Consider the following 18695-nt stretch of genomic DNA (forward strand, 5'->3'; position numbering starts at 1 on the left):
TAGAGTATTTACCATATCTATAGAGACTTTACACATGGTAACGTCACATCTCACTTGTTCTTTGCATGTATGCACTGTGAACAATGCAGAGGCTTCTTAAAAAGTAAACTACAATGAATCATACATGACAACACTATATTTGGGCCAATACAGCAGATCTACAAGTTGCAGAAAGTGACTTGTGGCGCTACATGCCTTCATCATTGTCGTATGACCTGTTGCTATTCTATGTGAATAATTCATTACAGACCACAACAAGTATAGGCCTACCAACAGCAATAAAGTAGTAAGAGACATTATATGATATGCCAACTATGCAAGCAAACACATGAACAAGCTCAGGTACAATGTCCCTTTAATATCTCACAAAAGTGAATCCTTGCTCAGGTTGGCAATCCATCAGCACAAGTCCTACTTGTATTTAATATTGAAGTAATGAGATAAACTACCACTTGTTGTCATGTTAAAGAGCAGGGTATGGTAACCACATACTAGGGCTATTCTTAAATGCCACTTAATGAAACAAAATTAAAGTTTTTCACTTGGTGAACTTTATAACATTAAACTTCACTTTAAAGGAACAAATCTGCAATCCTGTCAACTTCAATTAGAGTAACGCACCCACCCCTCTCACTTTTCCACACCCCCCTCTAGAAAGTGACTGGTAAAATAAGTAAATAAAACAACTTGCTAAACTTTAAAACACTTTATCTTCAACTTTTGAAACATGTTATCTTTAACTTTAAAACACTAAAACTTTAAAACTATATAAACAACTATATAATCTTTAATTACAGTTAAGCACCCACCTCTCTTACTTCTCCACCACCCCCCCCCCTCCTCACACACTCCTTGCTTCACCCACCATATTGAAGGGATGATGCTATCACTTACAGATGAAACCATATCGTATGCTTATTTCACAAACTATTTGTTCTTGTATTGATAACAATTTCACTGTAAAATTAAAAGGATATCTAGAAAGGTGACTGGTAAAATGTGTAAATAAAACAACTTGCTAAACTTTAAAACACTTTATCTTCAACTTTAAAACATGTTATCTTTAACTTTAAAACACTTTAACTTTAAAACTATATAAACAACTATATAATCTTTAATTACAGTTAAGCACCGACCTCTCTTACTTCTCCACCACCCCCTCCCCCCTCACACCCTCCTTGGTTCACCCATCATACTGAAGGGTTGAAGCTATCACTTACATATGAAACCATATCGTATGATTATTTCACAAACTATTTGTTTTTGTATTGATAACAATGTGACTGTAAAATTAAAAGGATATCTAGAAAGGTGACTGGTAAAATGTGTAAATAAAACAGCTTGCTAAACTTTAAAACACTTTATCTTTAACGTAAAACATGTTTTCTAAACACTTTAACTTTAAAACTATATAAACAACAACATTTACTTTAATTAGAGTTAAGTACCCACATCTCTCACTTCTCCACCATCCCCCCCCCCCCCTCCTTCACACCCTTCTTGGTTCACTTACCATATTGAAGGGATGATGCTACCATCTACAAATGAAACCATATCATAGGATTATTTCACAAACTATTTGTTCTTGTATTGATAACAATGTCACTGTAAAATTAAAAGGATATCTAGAAAGGTGACTGGTAAAATGTGTAAATAAAACAACTTGCTAAACTTTAAACACTTTATCTTTAATGTAAAACATGTTATCTAAACACTTTTACTTTAAAACTATATAAACAACAACATTTACTTTAATTAGAGTTAAGCACCCACCTCTCTCACTTCTCCACCACCCCCCCCCCCCCTTCACACCTTTCTTGGTTCACCCACCATATTGAAGGGATGATGCTACCATCTACAGATGAAACCATATCATATGATTATTTCACAAACTATTTGTTTTTTTGTTGATAACAATTTCACTGTAAAATTAAAAGGATATCTAGAAAGGTGACTGGTAAAATGTGTAGATAACACACCTTGCTAAACTTTAAACACTTTATCTTTAACGTAAAACATGTTATCTTAACACTTTAACTTTAAAACTATATAAACAACAACATTTACTTTAATTAGAGTTAAGCACCCACCTCTCTTACTTCTCCACCATCCCCCCCTCCTTCACACCCTTCTTGGTTCACCCACCATATTGAAGGGAAGGGATGATGCTACCATCTACAGATGAAACCATATCATAGGATTATTTCACAAACTATTTGTTCTTGTATTGATTACAATGTCACTGTAAATTTAAAAGGATATCTAGGACAAGTTGACTGTTAAAATGTTACTGGTAAAATACTCCACCCATCATTTTACTTATACATATTAACTACCAATACTATAATTGGTAAACTAATCATAGTGTATTACAAAATCACCATTGTCACCAACGCAACTGATAAACCTTTAATGCATAAAACAACTTAAAAGGTACTCATCAATATAGACCTCAATGAATGCATCAAAGACTTGACTATTTGCATGTTAAGTTTTGGAAGGTCTTTCACAATCTTTTTCTCTGGGATTGAGCAGGAACAAGAAGGCTTTATTTGAAAGAAAGTATAAGTGTAGTATATAGTAACAGTAATGCAAAGACCATGATCAAAGGTACTATAGTGTCACAAAACTCAATGGATCGCTTTTTCTATTTTGGTTTCGAATGAAGTCTTTGATGTTCCTCCACGTCCTAGATTGTAGTGTTGGCTCAGCATGTATAGCTGTCATGATCTTGTCTTTTCCAGGAAGATTGTTCTTTAAAAAGCAGCTCTTGAATATTCTTGCTACAACTTGCTTTTCTTCTGTGGTCCATGGCTTCTTCGTTGTGTTTTGTTTTGTCTTCTTTACACCTGATCAATTTAATAACATGTATATATAATGAGATTTATAAAAGATTGTGTGAAAGTTTTTTCATGATCTTGTTGCAAATTGAAGTTCTCACACATTACAAAAGACAACTTGTAATAACCTTTAAAATTCACAATTGATAGCATTTGCATACCTTCACTTGCTTTGACCTTGGAGTCTGTGTAATCGGATGCAGTGGATGACACCGCAATAGTACTGTAATCATCTTCAACGTCTTCATCACGTGGGACCTCTGGAAAGTGGATAATTGTTACCAATTAGCACATCATCATTAGTACTGTTTGGCAAAAAGTTTAGTTCAAATTATTTACAGTTACTTGCAATGCATGTGAGATCACTTCATAAAAGAAATTTAATGAAGTTCTTACTACCATGGCTGTTCGTTAGACAAAGGTGCAGCTTAAAGCTGAAGTGTTTCAATATCATGTTTAAAGGTCATCATTGAAATGACTGAACGCCGAGTTCTCATGTTCCAAGGCTAGACATTACAGTCACAAACTAACAGATACCTGATAAGCATTAATGCAGGTAGATAAATATGTGTTCAGATCAATTACACCTCTCTAATGTACTGATGAATAATGTAATGAAGGGTGTAATGATGGATTCTTCTAACATACAGGACAAATCATCGCTCTTCCCATTACTACTTCGAGTACAGAATTTAATATAATAAAACAGTCTGCTGCTTTTTCCAACTAAAAACAAGAAAGTATTATCACCTTCATCAGGCTGTATTTGGATTTCATCCAAGCTCTTTCCAACTACATTTTGGAGGTTGCCATTTTCTATGTTGAACAAGACTTTAGACACTTTTGCCACTTGCAACGTCTGATCAGGTAATCTGTAGTATTCTCTGTGTGTCCTAATGTCGTGTCCCATGAAACGAGCAATGATGTCAAGTTCATTGTCTTTTAAGTTCATTATTTGGCAAACTGTCGCAATGTGCTTGCGAAGGCTTGTCGATGTTACATACTCAGGATGGATCGCCCCACAATTCCTGGCATGTGTTCTAATCACATCAGGTCCTCTGATATGACCTTCACTGTGCAATGTTGCAAAAATGTACGGATTTGTCTCCAAAACACCAGCCTCTCTTCTTCTCTGGTAGAGTAGATCCAATGCTTCCTTCAACTCGTTTGTCATTAACACTGGAACAGTTCTAGTTTTCTTTCCGATTATCTCTACTCGCCACAGTACTTTGCATAGCTCCTGTTCCAATTTTGATAATCCTTCCACCGCAACTCCATTACCACCCTTTGTGCATTTGGTTAGGTCTGATGTCGTCATTTTTGCAACTTCACCTGATCGCTTTCGGTTGAACACTATCAAGGAGGCGAGGGTCACTTCAGCTAGGTCTTTCCAGGTATGTTTTGCGTCATTTGGTTTACTTGTTGACTCATTCTTCAGTACATTCACTCCACATGCAACTTTGTCTTTGAGGTACTTGGTTAGTTTGACAATATCACTTGTGACTGGGAGGTACTTTGGTTCATTTCTCTTGTTCTCATTTAGAGTTCTCAAAGCATGCGTTGAAACAAGCTCTTCCCACTTCATGTTATACAGCTCAATAAAGGCTTTGCTTCGCTTTTCAAGGTCAAAATCACCTTTCATTAGAGCATCACCTTTTAAGATTTCTGCAGACTTCTTCAGGCTGTGACCAATTTTTAGTGCTAGACTTGGTGTCTCATAAAGGTGGCTATCAGCATCAAAGCCTGATGTCTGGCGTGTGGCGTTTACAACAGCTACAAACTTCTTTGGATCGATCAAGTCGGTTAATGATGCATTACTTTCACCAGTCAATTGTCTGTATTCAACTACCATGCGGCCAACTTCTCTTAATTTCGTTCTAATATATGTATACTGGTCTTTATCATGACCAAGTTTCAAGGCAAGCTTTTCTGCCAGCTGTCTGGTTAACGTGTCTGCTTTAATGAAACGTGCAACGCCTTCCTCATCACATCTAAGACTCGAAAAGATTTCTGAAGTTATCTTGGTTAGGCCAAATTCAGGCAACATCATTTTCCCTTCTTTAATGTAATTCCTCCTCTTTGCTGGTTTTGCATTTTGTGCGCCTACATGCTTTCTAAATGGACAACGGTGTTTCCACAGATCACTTTTGGCATAATAGCCAAAGCAATCACTGCATGGTAAGTAATCATCTGGGTCTGCCGTGAAATTTGGCCGGTAAACTGGAATCAAAACTCCTTGGTTTTCTTTCCTTACTTTTGCATTGTGTACAAAGTTTCCATAATTTCTCATTTTTGTAAGTCTTTTAGCCTTCAGCTCTGGATCTTTAGTTGCCAGCCATTGAATAACTTCTGGCTCATCCTTATGTTCCTTAAATTCAGAGAGATGTCGAGGCAATTTTGCTTGGCTTGTTTGGCAAAATGGGCAATATGCACTCTTATCATATTTCCTTTTTCTACCATTATTTGTTTGCAACACCTGAATCCCACATGATCTGCTTGATGATGCTGAGTTACAACTGGTTTTTTCCTGAGAGCATTGGTTGATAATGTCTGATGAGCTGGATACACAATCAGTTTCTTCTTCACAGTTCTGTTTTGTATTGTGAGATGAACATTTTCTGCTTGAAGAGCTAGATACACAACCACTCCTCTGTGTGAATCGAGGTAAGGGTATGACATAACTTTCTCCATCCTCAGAATAATCAGATTCAGGCACATAGTCATCACTATGAGAAGACTCAGATTCTGACTCACTGGTTGAGGCATCACTTTCAGAGACTTCATTGTCCATGACTAAGGAACATGTTTCAGGCCCTTTAGCAGGTATGTCCTGAGTCATGAGTTGAGAATCAATGGTTGAGGCATTGCATTCCAAGGAGTCCTCAGTGTCCATGATCAGGGAACGTATTTCAGATCCTATGTCTGACATATACTTTTCCAAAGAAAGTGGACTCTTTTCATTGAGTAATTGAGATGCATCTTTTAAAACGTTTTCAGTTTCCAAGTTCAGGACCAAAGAGCTTACTTCAGTATGCTTCATTGGAGTCTCTTTCATCAAAATCTTTGGTGCAAACTTCATATCATCAGCAGTCATGGGTTGTGAATCAGATGTTAAAGCAGAGCTGTCTGAGGGGTCTTCAGGGTCCATGAGTAATGAACATATTTCAGGTCCTTCAACTGTTATGTCCTTGTCTGGAGATGATGATCCCTTTTTATTTCGTTCCGAAACAGTCATGGGTTGTGGGCCAGAGTTTAAGGCATTGCTGTTTGAGGGGTCCTCAGTGTGCATTACCGATGAACTTATTTTAGTTCCTATAGTTGATATGTCCTTTTCCTGAGATGATGATCTCTCTTCGTTTTGTTCATTAGCATTCATGGGTTGTGAGTCACTAGTTGAGACATCGCCATATGAGGGTTCTTTAGTGTCCATCACCAACGAAAATGTTTCAAGTCCTTCAGCTGATATCTTTGTGGGAGATGATGATTCCTTCTCATTTTGTTCACTCTCAGTCATTGGTGTGGGGTCACTGGTTAATGCATTGCTCTCTGGTGAGTCTTCTGTGTCTATGACTGACGAAATTAACTCAGAGTGTTGATCTGTAACTCTCTTTTCCAGCGATGACAAAATATCCTTTTTGAGAGATGCTGATATCCCCGTTGCCACAGATGATGTTGATCCATTTTCATTATGTGCCTGTAATATTCAGCAAAGTTAGTATACATCCTTAAGTCTGAGTAATGTGAGTTCGTTCGGTGATGATCATAGTTTCAACATAGTTTCACCTGACTGAATTATTGTCTGAGTTGATAAATCAGTCAGAACTACTTAATGCTGATGAATAAAGTCAATAACTTAAGAAACAAAACTCAAGTAGGTTGTTTCTTTACTGTCTGTCTACATTACCTGAGCACATTTTATATTATATTGACACAATCAGCATACATACACAGCAAATATTATAGATTATTCTCAAAGTGATGCAACTAAATGAGATGTCTTTGAATATCCTAGAAATTCAATTAAAAGTGAAAGACGAGTTGCAACGTTGATTGGTTCCATATATTTGCTCCACTACTTTGCTGTATGAATGTGCTAAACACAAAGCCAGATAGCATATATACTATGGCAAACTATAAAGTTATAACTTTGGTGAGAACTATGTACAAAGTTACCTATCTTACAGTTGAGCTGAGAATAGCTTCTTCATAATAATTAACATTATAATGAATACAATAAACAAAGCAAACTGACATGAAAGTAAACTTCATATGTTACTTCAAGCAACAACAAGAATATTAAAGAATAGCAAACGTTTTGAAACATTCACTTTCATGAAGTAGAAGACTACTTATACTGGGTTGCATTTTATTCATAGAAAAGCAAAGGAATTTCTCACAAAGGTATTCTAGATTTAAAGTTGCAATGTGAAGTGTTGAACACTTGTTTCATTCTCATGATTCCCAGTAACAGAAGTCTTCCTTATGGTATAACCTCAATTTTTACCTTAGCTTGCTGCTTCCAGGGTAGATTAGACACACCGTAATCGTATAGCAGCTCCTCACCTTCTGCTATGTCAGTGAGGGCAAAAAGGCATATTACTGGTGTGCCTTCAAAATCAAGAATAGATGGCTTCACGTTTACTTCATTTTTCTCTCCGTGGTTTACCAACCGTCCCAATATAGGCCCTGTCTCTCGTTCTTCTGTTGCATCAATACTATTTAAGAAAATAAGGTCCATATTATGAAATATCATCAAGTCTACTCTTGATTAATCCTGTCACTTTAAGGATTAATAGTTTGATTAGAAGATGAGTGATTGTTGACATGTCACTTACTACAGACACAAATGTAAAACGTTAATGAAAACTCAACAATTTCAGGATTACAATTTACTTCAGAGATTGGAGTTTGGGTTTCATTGCTTTGACTACTGTATAAATATGGAACAGCTAATATGTCTTCAGGCTTATGCATGTGAATTATTTACCCATATTTGAACTGTTTAAACCACAAATTACATATGTTTAGTGCTATTATTTCTGTATTTGACCATGTTGACTCGACTGTAGTACTAGAAGTATGCAGCAAACAATTTTGCATGCAAACAGTGTTTCAAATATATAGCATGCTGTTCAAGATGAATTGGCGAACTCCTTTACATTTGCACTCAGGCAGACAATTTAACAATTTGTTAAAGAGTAGAATAGTACATGTTCTCACAAAAGAATCATTTGGTATTCAACTCACCAGAACTCCTTTCCTTTACATGAAATGAAAAATCTAAAGCCTGATGACCCTTCTTCCTCTTCAAGCTTATCTCCTTCATTAACTGACAGAAGTGACCCAGCATACTGCAGTAGAAACTCTCCTTTGGTAAATTTGACCTTCGCAAACACTCCTCTGCCTAGAACAGAGAAGAAAATCCAAGTTATTTTTTACAAAATTCACTGCTCATTCTATCAAGATCACTAGCTGCACCTTCCCAACATTCAACAAAATGAACCCAAATTGGGAAAGAGTTTCAAAACCACACAATTTCAAAACCCAGCTGTAAATTTTAATAGCCACTCATTCTGTGCCTCAGTCGAAAGGGTGTGCAATAATATGCCTTCACACCACATCCATACTACTTGAACATCCAAGAAGAACATCTTTTCCTTAATTCTCCAATGATCCTTTCCCCTCCTCGCCCCATTCTTCACTTAGGTTCATTGTCACTCTCCTGTTGTTTTCACTCACTATTTATGCCATTGCTAAATAGTCCTATGTTAAATGTGAATATGTCACTACACAAACTTGTGGGTACTTCTGTCAAGGTATTCTTACTTTATTACAGCACAAGAAGTATAAAACTGAATTTGATACCTTTTTGTGGTATTTCTTTTACATAAAATCCATCTCTATCAGTTTTTCGTTTAACCATGGAAATGGCAACATCTTCTGGTTTCTCTCTTCTTTTCCTCCTCATTTTGTGTGTCAACCTGAAAAAAATAATTCATTTAATTGCAGCATTTTCAAATTTACTTTTCACAGAAGTCATAATGTATTTTAGATTAGATTGAGGTACAGTAGTTTAAAGGTAATCCATATTTCTTCTTTTCCTGTAGAAAATGGTAGCTCATTCAAACACTCACTGCAGAACATGATGATAAAATGATGATAGAAGTGGGGAAAGTTAACAATATACTTGGATATTACTGTTACTAAATAAAAAAAAAAACTAGAGAAATCAAACTTTCGGAGGTAGTTTCAGCATCATCCCTAAATAAATTTCCTTCCTACTTATACAAACACAAGTGTACACAAGTGATGGGATACTATTTTCTTACCAGGTTTGATGGCAACTTCAATGTATATTATCATCAAGTAGACTATGATGATTATCAGACTGATGAGTAAGGCGGCTAAACTGATGACCAATGTCCATTCACCAGCACATTTCATTCCTTGCATTGCAGAGAAAAAGAAGAAGAAATGGAAAACTCAAACAAAATCTAGTCAAACTGTACTACTATTAGGTCCAATTCATGTTAATACTAATATTATCTGAATAGAAACATCATTGCTAAATTAAGCTTGCCATGCAGTATTGTTCTATGCAAATACACATCCATTGAATTTTAGTCATTACAAATTTACCATTTGTCTATAAAGGGAACAAGCAATCTGAAGGGTAAAATCATTTTACATGGCAACCCCAGCACTTTCCATTTTGGCTGTATATTAAGTGTCAATACTCAATGTGTGATAGTGTTCTCACTGTATAGGACTTTAATATGCTAACTACAGGTGCTTGTTACTATCCATCTGACCAAAGACCTACGTACTGCTGGGTACAAATCTGTATTTCAGAAAATTAAAGGTATTTTACCTAGAGCTGTCTAAAATATAACTGACAATACATCTTTATTCCTATGAATACATGAACACTGTTATATGAACACTGTCAGTACAGTAGAAATGTATTCTTGAACCAGCGGTTAAGAGTGGTATTAACCAGCAAAATCAGTGAACTGTGTTAGTTTGAACACACACATACCAAAGGCACACATCACACAGAAAGTTCATGCAGCAGATGGGAAAACATTCCTAGTTTAGACCTATGTACTGTAGTGTAGCCATGCAATTATTACATAATGAAAAGGTGAATATAGCTTAAACATTTAAAATACAATAGTTAAGTGTTCCAATTTCCAATGAAACATCAACACTGTCAAGATTGACTATCTAATAGGGGACATATATCTACAATAATGTACCATAGCAACACAACACACAGATAGGTGAAGCAGCAAAAGGGAAAACTGTGCTAGTTTAGACTTACTGTACTGTATCCCAGGTAATTATTTGCTAATGAAACAGATTAATTGACTTACCATTAAACATAAAATAGTTAAGCATTCCTGTAAACATTCCACAAAGTGAAAGATTGACTATCTAATAGGGGACATATATCTACAATAATGTACCATAGCAACACAACACACAGAGAGGTGAAACAGCAAAAGGGAAAACTGTGCTAGTTTAGACTTACTGTACTGTATCCCAGGTAATTATTTGCTAATGAAACAGATTAATTGACTTACCATTAAACATAAAATAGTTAAGCATTCCTGTAAACATTCCACAAAGTGAAAGATTGACTATCTAATAGGGGACATATATCTACAATAATGTACCATAGCAACACAACACACAGAGAGGTGAAACAGCAAAAGGGAAAACTGTGCTAGTTTAGACTTACTGTACTGTATCCCAGGTAATTATTTGCTAATGAAACAGATTAATTGACTTACCATTAAACATAAAATAGTTAAGCATTCCTGTAAACATTCCACAAAGTGAAAGATTGACTATCTAATAGGGGACATATATCTACAATAATGTACCATAGCAACACAACACACAGAGAGGTGAAACAGCAAAAGGGAAAACTGTGCTAGTTTAGACTTACTGTACTGTATCCCAGGTAATTATTTGCTAATGAAACAGATTAATTGACTTACCATTAAACATAAAATAGTTAAGCATTCCTGTAAACATTCCACAAAGTGAAAGATTGACTATCTAATAGGGGACATATATCTACAATAATGTACCATAGCAACACAACACACACAGAGGTGAAACAGCAAAAGGGAAAAACTGTGCTAGTTTAGACCTACTGTACTGTATCCCATGTAATTATTTGATATTGAAACAGATTAATTGACTAACCATTTAACATAAAATAGTTAAGCATTCCTGTAAACATTCCACAAAGTGAAAGATTGACTATCTAATAGGGGACATATATCTACAATAATGTACCATAGCAACACAACACACAGAGAGGTGAAACAGCAAAAGGGAAAACTGTGCTAGTTTAGACTTACTGTACTGTATCCCAGGTAATTATTTGCTAATGAAACAGATTAATTGACTTACCATTAAACATAAAATAGTTAAGCATTCCTGTAAACATTCCACAAAGTGAAAGATTGACTATCTAATAGGGGACATATATCTACAATAATGTACCATAGCAACACAACACACAGAGAGGTGAAACAGCAAAAGGGAAAACTGTGCTAGTTTAGACTTACTGTACTGTATCCCAGGTAATTATTTGCTAATGAAACAGATTAATTGACTTACCATTAAACATAAAATAGTTAAGCATTCCTGTAAACATTCCACAAAGTGAAAGATTGACTATCTAATAGGGGACATATATCTACAATAATGTACCATAGCAACACAACACACACAGAGGTGAAACAGCAAAAGGGAAAAACTGTGCTAGTTTAGACCTACTGTACTGTATCCCATGTAATTATTTGATATTGAAACAGATTAATTGACTAACCATTTAACATAAAATAGTTAAGCATTCCTGTAAACATTCCACAAAGTGAAAGATTGACTATCTAATAGGGGACATATAATGTACCATAGCAACACAACACACAGAGAGGTGAAACAGCAAAAGGGAAAACTGTGCTAGTTTAGACCTACTGTACTGTATCCCATGTTATTATTTGCTAATGAAACAGATGAATATTACTTACCATTTAGCGTAAATAAGTTACACATTCCTATGAAACGTCAACACAGTAAAAGATTGACTATCTGATAGGGGACATATATCTACAATACAGCATCACAGGCACTGAACACACAGGAAGCAGTTCTAGTTTACATCTACTGTAGAAATGCAATTATTTGATAATTTAACAGATGAATATGAATTGCCATTTAGTGTAAAATATCATCACAGGCACACACAGAAGTGAACCAGCAGTTGGGAAAACTGTGCTAGCCTTTTAAACCTACTGTATTAATGCCATGCAATTATTTAATAATGAGACAGTTGAATATAACTTAAACATTTAACATAAAATAGTTGGTCATTCCTATGAATATCAACATAGTAAAGATTGACTATCTAATAGGGGTTGTATCTTCCAAACATTATCGTAGGAAAACAGCAAACAGAGGTGAACCATCAGGAGGGAAAATTGTGCTTGTTTAGACCTACTGTACTATAGCCCATGTAATTATTTAATGAGACAGGTGAAAATGACTTAACAATTACCATAAACTAGGACATATATCTCCAATACTATAGCAACACAGTACACAGAGAGGTGAACCAACAGAAAGGAAAATTGTGCAAGTTTAGACTTATACAAGTTACTGTACTGTATCCTTTGTAATTATGTGATATAGAGAGCAGATAAATACAACTTAATTACCATTTGGCATTGAATAGTTAAGCATTCCTCTACACATTCCACCAATTAAAAGATTGATTATCTAATAGGGGAGATACACATCCATTAATGTACCATAGGAACACAGAACATAGAGAGGTGAACCCACAGAAGGGTTCAGTGCTAGGCTGGTTTAGACCTACTGTACTGTAGCCATGTAATTATTTGATAAAGAAACGAGTGAAACAAACTACACTATGAATTCAACTTGCTGAAAAATACTAGGCCTGCACCTAGCTTCTTCAGTCTTATCTTTTCTAATCGCATTTAGAAAGTCCTACTTGATATATTTGAAATTCGAGGCCTAAAGCCTCGGCCAAAAATAGTCAATCAATGATAGCCTCAATTAGACTAGAGTTAGACTATGCCTAACAGTGATACTGATAGAGGCCGGCCACGGAAGTAGTAATAGTACTAATAGTAATACTATTACTAGGCCTAGCCTTCAATGAAACTTAAAATACTAAGTTCTTACAATTAGAGTTAGGTAGCACTGTTATTTTCGGCTGACAGTGCTGCACATCGGAATCATATCAAACCGAGACACTCCAAAAAAAAAAAAGACATTCTGTTCATTACTCACCGAATAACTGATGAGGCAAGCGTCTATAGACTCGTTGTAACTTGTGTAGTGCAGTGCACGGAACGGGTACGTAACTTGTAACATACAATCTTTGCTTGTAACAAAAACGCGCGCAAACACGCAGCTTGCCTGGACCAACATACTGTGGAAGTGTATGAGGGCGCTGTTGATACACAATGTACTATTGACAGACATAACATACACACTGGATACACTGCAACATACGCTGTACGGTTCAATCGTGGACCAGCATTACAGGCACGAAATAATTAAATAGCGCCACTATTAGGTCCAAAATATACTGTTCCCATTGTAATAACAATCGGGGACCGTCCGCGTTTCCCGAGGCGTCCGCGATTGACGGGTGTGTATTCACATTTTCGTCCGCGGTTGAGGGTAATTGCTAACGCACACACACGCACACATACACACACTCTCCGCCTGCATGAATGCATAGGTTACGATTTCATCGAAACCAAAAAGGAGAAGCCAACTATAGAAGGGTTTATTTTAAAAAGAGCCCAACAGGCACTATGAGTCCTTCCTTAGTGGAATGTTAAAGTGTTGTATGTCATTACGCAGTTTCATGGAATGGACTCGACACAATTATTAAAAGTACTCGGCCCGAAAAATTGGGGCCGAGAGAATGTGTCCCAAAATGCATTTGAGGTGGAAATAAAATATGGGTCCACCCGGCCCTAAAACGGGCCCGAAATTTTGATGTTCCCAAAGCTTTCAGACCTACATGTACCAGGTATTCCAAACTCTAAGCTGGTGTTTCAGCCTAGATATAGCTTCTGCTCATAGTTTAAGCGAAAGAGATCGTTACCCTTGTGAGTAAAGTTGATACCGAGATATCTAATAGGAGCATTAGTAATCAAAATATTGAATTCACTGACATGAGCTGGATTATTTGAAATGAAAGGACCAAGGGGAAGAAACTGGGATTTGCTGAGATTAATTTTGAGACCTGATGCTAGTCGAAAATTCTCTAAGGGTATTCAGCACCTTAACAGTGCTGTTGCGGGTACCGTCTAAGAAGAATGGGGTGTCGCCGGCATACTGCAGTACTTCAATCTCCCGGCCAAATATGTTTATTCCCTTGACTGTGTTGGCACAAATATTTTTTTTGGCTAAAATATCTGCACATAGAATAAAGAGGTACGGGCTAAGGGGACAACCTTGCCTTACTCCTCTCTGAATAGGGAAGAAACCTGTCGAATGACCATTATTTAGAACACAGGAAAACTACCAGTGTAGAGTGTTTTTGATCCATCGTCGAAAACTGTTCCCAAAGTTGAAATAAATAAGAGTGTGGTCAATAAAATCCCAATCGATACAATCAAAAGCTTTTTCTAAATCAATAAAGAACAAAAGACCCGGAATGTTATTTGTGGTAGTGTGATCGATTAGGTCCAGCACAAAACGAATTTTTTCCCCAATAAACTTATTTTTGATAAAACCAGTCTGGTTATCCCCAAAAGTATTGTCGACGACCCGTTTTAACCGGATAGCTACTGCTTTTGCTCCAATCTTGTAGTCAGTGTTAAGGATACTAATTGGTCTATAGTTAGCTATAACGTTATGCATGGTCCTTATACGGCTTAGGAATCAGAGTAATGAAGTAGTGGTCATTTGAATTGGTCAAGCACTCTTTGGATCGGGAAGACGCATAATGGTACTCTTCTTCATTGTCATAAGAGTTCATATGAACCATTGGCTAGGTGGTCCAAGTCGTGCTGTTTTTGATTAGGGCCTTAAGGGTTTTTTCAGGTCCCGTTACACTAATTTAAGAAGTGATGATGTAGTGGTCATTTAAATTGGTCAAGCACTCTTTGGACCAGGCAAGACGCATTATAGTACTCTTCTACATTGTCATTAGAGTTCATATGACCCATTGATTATGTGGTCCTAGACGTGCTGGTTTTGATTAGGGCCTTATGGTGTTTTTCAGGTCCCGTTACATTAATTTACGAAGTGATCATTTAGTGGTCGTTAAGATTGGTCAAGCACTCTTTGGATCGGGTGAGACGCATTATGGTACTCTTCTAAAATGTCCTTAGAGTTCATGTTACCCACTGTTTGGGTGGTCCAAGGCGTGCTGGTTTTGATTAGGGCTAATTTTTTTCACGTCCCGTTACATTCATTTAAGAAGTATTGATGTAGTGGTCATTTAAATTGGTCAAGCACTCTTTGGACCGGGCAAGACGCATTATGGTACTCTTCTACAATGTCTTAGAGTTGATATGATTCATTGGTTGCGTGGTCCAAGGCGTGCTGGTTTTGATTAGGGCCCAAATGCTTCTTATTCGTGGTCCCGTTACACCACTTTTAAAGTGATGATGTAGTGGTCATTTAAATTGGTCAAGCACTCTTTGGACCGGGCAAGACACATTATGGAACTCTTCTACAATGTCTTAGAGTTGATATGACCCATTGGTTTAGGTGGTCCAGGCGTGCTGGTCTTGATTAGGGCCTAAAGGGATTTTTACAGGGCCCGTTACATTAATTTAAGAAATGATGAAGTATTGTCATTTGAATTGGTCAATAACTTTTTGGACCGGGCAAGATGCATTATGGTACTCTTCTACATTGTCATTAGAGTTCATATGACCCAAAGATAAACCTCTCTTCCACGACCAATTGTTGAACATCTTGTAAGATAGCATTCGTCTTGTCATATAATGTATGGTGTTACGTCGATACGAGCTATCAAAGGGCGCTATCAAAGGGCGCTATCAAAGGGCGCTATCAAAGGGCGCTATCAAAGGGCGCTATCAAAGGGCGCTATCAAAGGGCGCTATCAAAGGGCGCTATCAAAGGGCGCTATCAAAGGGCGCTATCAAAGGGCGCTATCAAAGGGCGCTATCAAAGGGCGCTATCAAAGGGCGCTATCAAAGGGCGCTATCAAAGGGCGCTATCAAAGGGCGCTATCAAAGGGCGCTATCAAAGGGCGCTATCAAAGGGCGCTATCAAAGGGCGCTATCAAAGGGCGCTATCAAAGGGCGCTATCAAAGGGCGCTGCTCCGCGGCAGCCAGGACTTACGAGCTCTCGCAAATTTTCAAGTTTTTAACTACAATTGGACTCATCCAGTCTGCAGTCGTTATATATCTAGTAGCTTCCAAGGTGGTGAAGGATATTATCACTCCACTCAGAACTTTCGGAGGTAATTGCATCAAAACTGGTCTGTTTTATCTGTAAACTTTTTCATATCCTTTAGCCTAGCCGCCTGTTTGCATTACGTGTGTACACGTACATATCATCACGTACAGCGTACAATACGCGGGGAATCAATTATTGTTTGACACTATGCCTGTACGGTATACAAGAGAGCAGCTACTGGCACTACGTAATCACAAAGCCACACACAATAGTTATCTGAAATCCGTTTACGAGAACTGTGATGTGCTATTATTGAAATCCATTCGGCGGAAACTACGAGGTGTACGCGGTGGTAGAAGGGAAAAGTTCCGAAAAATCCCGATTCCTTCAATAACATTACTCAATGCACAATCGCTCAACAATAAATACGACGAACTTGTTGGAAATATCAAAGCGATCCAGAAAATACGCGATTCCTGTATCATTGCAGTGACCGAATCATGGCTACGAAGTTCGACCCCGGACACTTTGGTGAACATACCGGGTTATCATCTATGCAGGGCCGACCGTGACCCAGGTAAAAGCGGGAAAACCAGGGGTGGAGGACTTATAACGCGGATTAATAAAAAATGGTGCAATAACGTCTCGATAAAACAGACGTTTTGCTCTGAACACTTGGAACTTTTAAGAATTATTTGCCGTCCCTTTTACCTACCTAGAGAAATCAGTGCAATAGACATTTTAGTTGTTTACATTCCACCAAGTGCAGAGAGTAAGGTTGCTTTGGACACCATTAGTGACGTAGTTAGGGTCTGTGAAGCACAACATCCCGATGGAATTATCATATCATTGGGAGATTTTAACCGGAGAATTTTGAAGGGCCTTTTTCCGCAAGTTACACTCCATACAAGAGGCAATCAGACTCTGGACCAATGTTTCACTTCAATTGAGAACTTGTATCGGTGTTCGGTGTTGCCACCTTTGGGAGGATCGGATCATTCTACTGTTCATCTCAAACCGGATTATATTACAAAATTCAAAAGGGACAAGCCTGTCGTCAAATCCCGTCTCATGTTTAATGACCAGGAGTCATTAGACAAGTTACGTCATATGCTGGAAACGACAGTTTGGAACTGCTTAACTGACTGGAACGATTTTGATCACACCATGAATGTGATTACGGGATATCTTCAGTTTTGTATCGAAACAACTATGCCGGTGAAGTACTTCAAGACATACCCAAACAATCACCCATGGATGAACAACAAAGTTAAAAATCTACTGAAAGAAAAACATGGATTACTGGGAACCAATATTGATCTGCGGACAGTTAATGCTAAGATCAGAAGCGAAATTCGTTCTGCCAAACGGCAATATAAAGATAAAGTCATGTCCAAGGCATCAACAAATCCAAAGGAAATGTGGAATGGACTGAAGCTCATGATGGGTTGTAATGACGTAGAAGCCGATCGCACAACTGTTGATGCTGGTGACCTAAACAAGTTTTTCTGTCGATTCGAACGACCAAAACAACCTATCGACCTCCCAGAAGTGGACGGAACCCTGGAACCACCCTTCACGCTGGATGACGTCACTTCCGTTCTAAGATCGTGTAAGGCATCTCCATCATGTGGCCCGGACAATATTCCCGGATGGTTACTGAAATATTGCCACTCTGAACTCGCACAAGTTGTTTACATGTTATATGCTCATTGTTTTAAGACTGGTTATATACCTTGTGATTGGAAAAAGAGCAAGATCATACCATTACCGAAACTATCTCGCCCAACTGGAAATAAGGATTATAGACCTATTGCACTAACCAGTGTTTTAATGAAGTGTTTCGAGAAACTTCTTCGTAGCGAAATATTGAACTGTATTCCATCACTGGACAAATACCAATTCGCATACCGCAGTGGCAGATCGACGGAGGATGCCTGCCTGCTTCTGGACACTATTCTACGTCAACATGTGGACACTCCTAGTAATTATGCAAGGATTTGTTTTATGGACTTCAGTTCTGCATTTAATACCATTTGCTGTTCTAAATTACTGGACATTATGAAGGCGTATGTCAGTAACAATGTAATTATTCTTCTTTATAACTTCCTGTTTAATCGTACACAGTTTGTTCACTGTAACAGTGTCAACAGTGATACTCTCGTAATTAACACTGGTGTTCCACAGGGTTGTTGCTTGTCCCCATTACTTTTTGAAATTTATACTGATTCATTAGTCTCTTGTTATGACAATGTTTATATCTTGAAGTATGCAGACGATACTGCCATAATTGGGATGTGCACCGATAAAAACCCACAATGTCTAACAAATTATTTTGCAGCCATAGAGTATACTGTGAATTGGTGCAAGGATAATTATATGCTTATTAATGGTAAGAAAACCAAGGAAATGAT

The 18695-nt window shown here is 37.4% G+C and overlaps 1 protein-coding gene across 1 annotated transcript; it reads right to left on the minus strand.

Moving 5' to 3' along the window:
* Positions 1-1813: 1813 nt before the first annotated feature.
* Positions 1814-13611, minus strand: LOC139971590 (uncharacterized). The gene is made up of 8 exons (XM_071978209.1): positions 13179-13611; positions 9170-9286; positions 8706-8821; positions 8088-8244; positions 7345-7555; positions 3591-6534; positions 3002-3100; positions 1814-2849 (listed from the first exon to the last, which is right to left on the minus strand). Exons 3-8 carry the CDS (start codon positions 8806-8808, stop codon positions 2614-2616), a joined length of 3750 nt encoding a protein of 1249 aa, XP_071834310.1. The 5' UTR covers positions 8809-8821; positions 9170-9286; positions 13179-13611; the 3' UTR covers positions 1814-2613.
* Positions 13612-18695: the final 5084 nt, after the last annotated feature.

Source organism: Apostichopus japonicus, chromosome 8 (genome assembly GCF_037975245.1).
Source record: "Apostichopus japonicus isolate 1M-3 chromosome 8, ASM3797524v1, whole genome shotgun sequence".
In the NCBI taxonomy this organism is placed as follows: Eukaryota; Metazoa; Echinodermata; class Holothuroidea; order Aspidochirotida; family Stichopodidae; genus Apostichopus; species Apostichopus japonicus.